The following is an 8,438-nucleotide window of genomic DNA, read 5'->3' as shown; positions in this document are numbered from 1 at the left end:
CAAACCATTGTCCTCTTGCTCAGCTTTTGTAAGTCTATAAAGTTGAGATGTCCAAACCTGAGATGCCATCTCCAATTCTCATCTTCTGTCACGGCTGACATACATTGCATTTCCACCATATCCATGCAAACTTGGAAGGTACGATTCTTGCAGATATTTGTTCATAGGAGCAACTTATTGTTTCTGTCTAATATCTCAGCTTGACCTTTGTTACCCATGATCACGATGAAACCTTTTTCTACTAACTGACCTAGACTAAGCAAGTTGCACTTCATCTCTGGAACGAGAAGGACGTCTTCAATTGTCACATGCAGTCCATTCTTCTTCTTCACGACCACATTTCCAATGCCTTCAACTTGTAATGTGCTATTATCGGCAACTCTTACCTTGCTCTTCCTTGATTCGTCTAGGTTGATCAACCACTCTTTGGTATAAGTCATATGGTTAGTCTAAATACCAAGACTTGTTCACTTGATTTGTCGTGCTTTCTGAAGAAGTAGTAACCATGAGAATCAATGGTTTTGAATCAAATTCTTCCTTTACAAGATGTGCCTCCTTACTCTAGTCTTTCTTGAACGGCCTTCCCTTGTTGGAATAGCATTCATAGGAGAAGTGTCCCATCTTGTGACACGTGAAACACTCCACGTTTCTTCTATCTTTCTTCTTGTAATGATGATTGGTGTTGTTTCTTCCTTCTTGTTCATCAACATCATCATTCTTCCATCTTCTTTGTACAACCGTTTCACTTTTCCACTTACCTTGAGAAGTAGGCTTACTTCTCCAGTTCTTGAATCTCTTCTTCCCGTCACCTCTAACATGTTGTACCTTCAATGCTTGATCATCAATTCTAACTGGATCTCTGTCGAAAATTTGCATTTCGTAGGCCTCCATGGAGCTCTGAAGCTCTTCTATTTTCAACTTTTCCAAATCTTTAGACTCTTCGATTGCGACAACGATGTAATCAAACCTCCTAGGTAACGATCTCATTATCTTTTCCATTATCAGCACATCGCTAAGTTTCCCTTCACAGCCCTTCATTTGATTTGTAATCGTTAGAACTTTATTAAAATAATTACTGACCTTATCTCCGTCTTCCATTTGCAGCAACTCGTACTGTCTTCTCAAAGTTTGAAGCCGCACTTTCTTGATCTTCTCTCCACCAGCATGACATCGCACCAAGATATTCCATGCTTCCTTCGCTATGTTTGCGTTCTGAATTTTCACAAAGTGTGTATCATCTACACACTGATGAATGATCAGCAAAACCTTGTCATCCTTCTTTTTAAACTCTTCTTTCTGATCTTCTGTGCCATGAATCTCAATTGCAGACTTCACCCCTTCTATCACACTGCTGACGCCTTGCACCCGAAACAACACCCGCATTTGTGTACTCCATCTACTCCAATTCTTTTTTGAAAGAATGGGAAGATTCGTTGCAGAAAGATCTGCCATCACTGCCTTCTTTCTTCTTCAAGACCCTTCTTCTTTAAAACGTTCTCTTGGCCAGTCGCATTGTACCCAATGCATGAACACCCTTCGTCTCTTTTCCGCAACCTGGCTCTGGTACCACTGATAGCTAAGCAGAAGCAATGATAAAACTGGAAACGTAAACTCAAGAGAGGAAATACGCGTAAAGTAGAGAAGCAGAGAATGAGAGAGAAAAACTTTTAAAACTGAATAATACGTTGTGTATTTAACAATACATGGTAAAGTCCTTTATATAAGTACAAATAGTGCATAAACAGTAACAAACACAACTAACTAAACAAACTTAAATTACATAGCTAATAATTTTGTCATTATTCTAAATAATAATCTCTACAACAAATAAAAAGTTTGTATTCTTCAAAATATCTAGTGGCCCACCCTTACAACTATGATCTATAGCTTATCCTCTTCTAGTCGCACTGTTGATGGATGTGGGATAGTTAGAACAGTAATTGGCATAATCGAATACAAGAATTAACAACAACAGCAAAATATAAGAATTAGACACAATCGAATCAATGAACGCATTTAATAGAGTAAGGTACAGGAGACAAACACGTAAAATTAAAATAAAAATGAACGAAAAGTAACCTCGCCGTAAAGCGGCATGAATCACATATGTGAAGAATTCCGAAAATAAATCTACAGTTCAATTCCGAGAGTAAATTTACAATTAAATTTAAAGTGTAATGTTGTGAATTTTGAATTTGAATAAATATTAGTAGAGTTTAATTTTTATTTTATTTTAGTATTTGTATATATGTGTTCTTTTGTGAACTCAATTTATTCTTAAGACTTTTACAATTAAATACTGGTTAGATGTAGTTCAAAAATTAATATAAATGATTCATTATTTTTTAAATTTCTTTACTTTTATATCTCATATATGTTAACATATTTATTTTATTTATCATTATTATATTACATTTATCATGATTGTATTATATTTATTATAATTATTATTATGTTTAAAATGATGAAATTTTCATGTAATTATTATCCAATTATCATACAATTATCATATAAAAAGAACCAATCAAACCTTCTAAAATTATTCTACAATTTATTTCTTAAATATATAAAAATTTCTAATTATTCCCTAAGTATATAAATCAGGTTTCTCTTATTCTGATATCAAATAACAAATATTTCTTTAATCTTTCCTTGTTTACCTATTTTCTGACCAATACTAATATTCTTAAGAAAAAGAAAGTATATACAAACAATTTGCCAAGAAAGTGATTTGAGTAATAACATTCCGTTTATAATTAGCTCATTTCCAGAAACAAATTTCACCATTAGAAGATGCTCAGAACGAGAAAAACATCAACTTACAAATACAAGATTTACCAGACGAGTTTCAGAAGATGCAAAAGTATGAAAGCAACTTAAACCTCTCTTGGTCAAACATAGTTATTAACATTCACTCACATCTCCATTTCACCATCTTCATCCTCATCCATTTGCTCAATCTTTAACTTCTTTACTGCCTGGACAGCATCAGATCTTGATACTGCTCCATTAGGCATCTGAATCAAAATATCAGACTTCTGACCAGTTACGGCATTAACCAACCCTCCATTCTTTTCCACCCGGTAGATTAACTCGCTACCCACAGGACCAGCATCAATGTAAACAGTTGAGTTCTCATCAATTTCTTCCTTCACAAGCATTCTAGAAAGCTCTGTCACAACCTTTTTCTCAAGCCACCTCCTTATTGGTCTAGCACCATAAACCTGAAACATAACACAAACCGTATTAAGTACTCACAGCCTCTATTATGCTGTAAACAATATTTACAATATCGTCATAATAATGGCACCAACCGGATCATAACTTTCACGAAGGATATAGTCAAGTGCTGCATCAGTCACTGCCATTGCAATTCCCCTTTCAGCAAGACGAGAAGCAACTTCTTTCATTTGTAACCTTGCAACCTTCCTTAGTTGCTCATGCGAAAGGGGATCAAACACAACAATTTCATCAAGTCGGTTCAATAGTTCTGGTCTAAAATGTCTTTTTACCTGTTGAAAACATATTCAGATGCTATCAGTCACAACAAAGAAAACAGACAAAAACCTCAATCATTTGTAATAAAAATTGTGCCAAGAAATATACCTCCTGCATTACTTTATCACGAGCTGCTTGCATTGAAGATTTTCCTGAAAGTCCAGTAAGAAGGTGTTCTGCCCCAAGGTTAGAAGTCATGATAATAACTGTGTTTCTAAAGTCCACAGTACGGCCTTGGCCATCAGTTAACCTTCCATCATCCAAGACTTGAAGAAGAGTGTTAAATACAGAAATGTGTGCTTTTTCTACTTCATCAAACAGTACTACACTGTAAGGTCTTCGCCTTACTGCTTCAGTGAGCTGACCACCTTCTTCATGTCCAACATATCTAAAAGTTTAGAATGTGGGTTAGTCATCCGTCTTCATACCCAAAAATCACCCAAAAATCACCATAAGCTGAAAAGAAATCACCATAAGCTAAAAAAGGGAAAACAATCAATCCACATACCCAGGTGGTGCACCAATCAAGCGTGAAACAGAATGCTGCTCCATGTATTCCGACATGTCAATTCTAATCAACTGATTTTCATTGTCAAAAAGTTGCTCAGCTAAGGCCTTTGCAAGCTCGGTCTTGCCAACACCAGTTGGACCCAAGAACAAGAAGGAGCCCGTTGGTTGTTGAGGTCTCCCAAGCCCGGCTCTTGATCTCAGCACAGCTTCTGCTACAGAATTAACAGCTTGGTCTTGCCCTACAACTCTCTCGTGCAATCTTTCAGCAAGACCAATCAACTTTTCTTTATCGTTTTGTCCGAGTCTTGTTACTGGTATGCCAGTCCAACGGCTAACAACCTCAGCAATGTGTTCAGGTCCAACAGTTTCTGTCAACATTACATTTTCCTCAGTGTTCCCTTCAAGCTCTTGAATTGCAGATTCCAGTTCCTGAATCGCGCCATATCGCAAATCCGCAACTCTAGCAAGATCATATCGCCTCTCAGCCTCTAAAAGAGCAAAGTTCAGTTCTTCTCTTTTTTGCTTTAGTCTTCGAATCTCATCTATCCTCTCCTTCTCCTTTCTATACTTCATCATCAAAGGTTGCAACTTATCTCTCAGGTCATCAAGCTCTTTCCGCACCTGAATATTAAAGTAGAATTACAATAGTTGTAACACAAACATAATCCAAATTACAAGCGCAACCAATTAGCATAGTAAAATCATCAACACTTACTTCTACTAAACGAGCTTTGCTGGCTTTGTCTTTCTCTTTCTCCAGAGCATGAAGTTCTACTTCTAACTGCATTCTCTTCCTTTCAAGGTTGTCAATTTCCTCTGGCTGGCTATCAAGTTGGACTCTCACATTCGCACAGGCCTCATCAACTAAATCAATTGCCTTGTCTGGAAGATGACGACCTACACAACCAAAATTATTCATTTAAATAACTTATTTAAACATATAACGTCTGTAGCAATTATAAAGTCAAACGTTTTCTTTGAATGGGAACCAAAACAATGTGGAGACTAAACTTTTCATAAGGAATAAAACTTATGATTCCAGTTAAAGACTACACTAAAACAGAGCAGCACATACCAGTGATGTAGCGACTAGACAATTGAGCCGCAACAACCAAAGCACGATCAAGAATCCTTACACCATGGTGACCTTCGTACCTTTCTTTCAAACCACGAAGTATACTTACAGTATCAACAACACTTGGTTCTGCCACGTACACCTGCTGAAACCTTCTTTCAAAGGCTGCATCCTTCTCTACATACTTCCTATACTCCTCAAGCGTGGTGGCGCCAATGCACCTCAACTGACCCCGCGCAAGCATAGGCTTAAACAAATTAGCAGCATCCATGGAACCCTCAGCTTTTCCAGCACCAAGAACCAAATGAATCTCATCAATGAACAAAATAACTTTCCCCTCAGCCTCTTCCACCTCTTTCAAAACTGCCTTCAACCGCTCCTCAAACTCCCCTCTATATTTCGCACCCGCAACCAACGCACCCATGTCCAATGCAATGAGCCTAACATCAGCCAGATTACTAGGAACATCCCCTTTAACGATTCTCTGAGCCAACCCTTCAACCACAGCAGTTTTTCCGACACCCGGTTCACCAATCAAAACCGGGTTATTTTTCGTTCTTCTAGATAAAATCCTCACAACCCTTCGTATTTCCTCATCCCTTCCAATAACCGGGTCGAGCTTCCCTGCTTGTTCCACAAGGTCTCTTCCATAGGTATTCAAAGCCTAAAAACAGAGTTAAATACAATGTGAGTTATGTGAACTATTTAAACTAGTTAAATGTTTGATCATCATGTTCACTCGTTTTAGTAAACAAATGTTTTATTCAAAAGTACAACTCGAATTTCAAAGTTAACTAATCATTATTTCTTTTCAAGAATTATCATCCTACCGATATCAAATTATCGAATTATCATAGTTAAACTCAAATAGTACAAAATATACTAAATTAAATTCAATTGCTTATATTTAATTCGAAAAATAAAACCGAAAATCTCATTTATTAAATCTAATATGGCCAGAATGTCTTTTCAAATTTATCATTAGTGCTCTTCAATAAATTATTTAAGCTAAATTTAGTACCTGAAAGGTTGTGTCACCCGTGGCGCTTTCCACTTTTCTTCCTTCCTTGCCGCGAAGCTTCTCGACTTCTGATTTCACCTTCGATGCCGCCACACCGGCTTCCCTGAGCAACTCTGAGATCTGAGAATCTTCCAGAAGGCCGAGGATGAGCTGGTCAACGGCCAGGTGCGTGTCGCCACGCGTCTTCTGGAGCGACTGCGCTCTGCGGATGGCTTTGATGAGACTCGTGCTGGCCGGAACCTCGTCCGGAGGAGGAGATTGCGAGGGCAACTTCTTCAGCGCTTGGCTGAAGACTCTCTCCGCCGCGCGCGCCGATTCCTCTCCCGCGGCGTTGGATAGCGCTTGGGAGAAGATTCCTCCCTTGTCCGAGAGTAGAGAGGACGCGAGATGGAGAGGAGTGAACTGCGCGTGGCCACTGCTCACCGCTGTCTGGTGAGCACTCACGAGAGCCTCATTAGTCTTGTGCGTAAACTTCTCGGGATTCATCCCTTCGCCTGCACTATTACAACGAATATTCATATCAGATTATCGTTTAACAGTTAACAATTAACAATTAGCAACAATTACAACTATAATTTATTTATAATTGTGAATTATTTATTGGAATAAGAATATGGAAGATTATCACCGCGTACCTTCTTATCACTCGTAAGATGATAGGTTTGATTCGTGAAAATTGAGAGAATAAAAGTGGAGGAAAGAACGAAGAGAATTTGAATCAAATTTGATTTGTTGGAACGAAGACACAAAAGTGAAGAATGAACGAACAGAGAATTTGAATCGGTTTGAGTTTAGATATATCGAGTTTTCGGTGATCGATGTGTGAAGTGAGAGAGGATGAAAGCATGGATAGTATATGAAGTGGGAAAAGATGTTTCTGGAAAGTTTGAGAGTTTCCTTGAGGAAGTAGAGAAGCTCCCAGATACTTCCATTTTGCTTTTATTGATAAGAGGAGGTAATTGAAAGAACTCGTGAGAATCATCTACTATTTTTTTACACCTTTTTTATTTTATTTATTGATAAGAAGAGGTAAGGAAGGAGCTAGACCGTTCTCTTCTTTATTATTTTTCTAAATATGATTTTCAAGAAAATTATTTATGATAATTAGAATATTAGTAAATTTTACAAGCATTTATTTAAATAAATTATAGCAAATTCATGAAAAGGTGTTAATGAATATTTTGAATAATTACATTATTATTTAGCTTATATTTAAGATTTAAACACTTACTTGATACTTTTCAAAAATCTTAATTAAATCATTAAATTAGTTTTTTCTCTTTTAAAAAAATTTATCAAATATCGAATAAAAATTTTGTCACTTAAAAGACAAAACAATACCATATATTAAGATTGAAAAAAATATCATATAAAAAATCTCAATTTAATCACTTTTATTTTTATTTTTTATTTTTAACTAAAACAATTTTAATTCCTTGTCAATAAAAATATCAATATCATGTCCTTTCAAAGATGTATTATATTTGAAAGCTTGTTTAGTAATATATATTGAATTATCTGATGATTTATGCATTAGGTTATGTATGTATTAAAGTATGATTTAAAAAGAGTTTTTAAGATGAAATTATTGATAGTTGTTTTATGTAGTGTATGTATTATTGTAGGAGCTCAGTCTTGAAAGTTATCTCCATACTCTAATGGTCATTCATTGATGAAGCATGTGGTGAGAGTAGTAACAGGTCCTAGTCTAGGACTTTACCTTGGCCTAAGGCGTTTAAGAGACTAGCCTTTTGTGTTATAGATGAAACACATTAGCAATGGCTCTACAAAACAGTATATGCCACCACAAGTGCACAACTTATCATATCTTGACAATAACACATTTATCCAAATATTTGAATCTAGATGTATGATATGTTTAGGTGTTGTGCTTAGTTTGAAAGTGAAAAATATTATATGTTAATTTATGAATTTCATGTTTTATTCTTTTGATATTAGTTTATTTTTGTTGTTTTTGATTATTTGTTTGTTTGTTTTCACTTTTACAATGATCACCTTAATAGTATGAGTTTTAGGAAAATGTTAGAGATGAACAAATACTAAAAAATGGTAGAGCTAAGATATAAAACATGAGGTTTGGTTTCAATATTCTCTTATTTATGTAAAGACCTTATTATAAGTGAATTTTATACTAAATTTGAATTTAAGAAATTAAATATCTTATAAAAAAACCTCGTAAAGTTTCATTGGTCTGAAAAATTTGACGTATAATGATGTTAATATGTGAGTTAGATTTGAATTTAAATAATGTTGTGTTATTGTTTGGTAAATTTGTTTAGAAAAAATCCATTTAGTGAGATAACTTTTATATTT

General features: G+C 35.6%; 1 protein-coding gene across 2 annotated transcripts; it reads right to left on the bottom strand.

The window, feature by feature from the left end:
• Positions 1-2,730: 2,730 nt before the first annotated feature.
• LOC108331919 (chaperone protein ClpB1) lies at positions 2,731-7,029 on the bottom strand. Of its 2 annotated transcripts, none has more exons than XM_017566931.2 (8): positions 6,740-7,029; positions 6,105-6,603; positions 5,084-5,747; positions 4,724-4,905; positions 4,007-4,629; positions 3,607-3,886; positions 3,315-3,512; positions 2,731-3,224 (listed from the first exon to the last, which is right to left on the bottom strand). In XM_017566931.2, the coding sequence occupies exons 2-8, from the start codon at positions 6,588-6,590 to the stop codon at positions 2,916-2,918; spliced, it is 2,742 nt and encodes a 913-aa protein (XP_017422420.1). In that variant the 5' UTR covers positions 6,591-6,603; positions 6,740-7,029; the 3' UTR covers positions 2,731-2,915. The 2 variants fall into 2 exon arrangements, with proteins under 2 accessions (XP_017422420.1, XP_017422421.1); XM_017566932.2 differs by having other exon boundaries at positions 6,105-6,598; positions 6,740-7,019.
• Positions 7,030-8,438: the final 1,409 nt, after the last annotated feature.

The sequence above is a fragment of the Vigna angularis genome, chromosome 4 (genome assembly GCF_016808095.1).
Source record: "Vigna angularis cultivar LongXiaoDou No.4 chromosome 4, ASM1680809v1, whole genome shotgun sequence".
Taxonomy (NCBI): domain Eukaryota; kingdom Viridiplantae; phylum Streptophyta; class Magnoliopsida; order Fabales; family Fabaceae; genus Vigna; species Vigna angularis.
The sequence above is the reverse complement of the archived record's forward strand: the minus strand, read 5'-3'. Positions and strand labels throughout refer to the sequence as shown.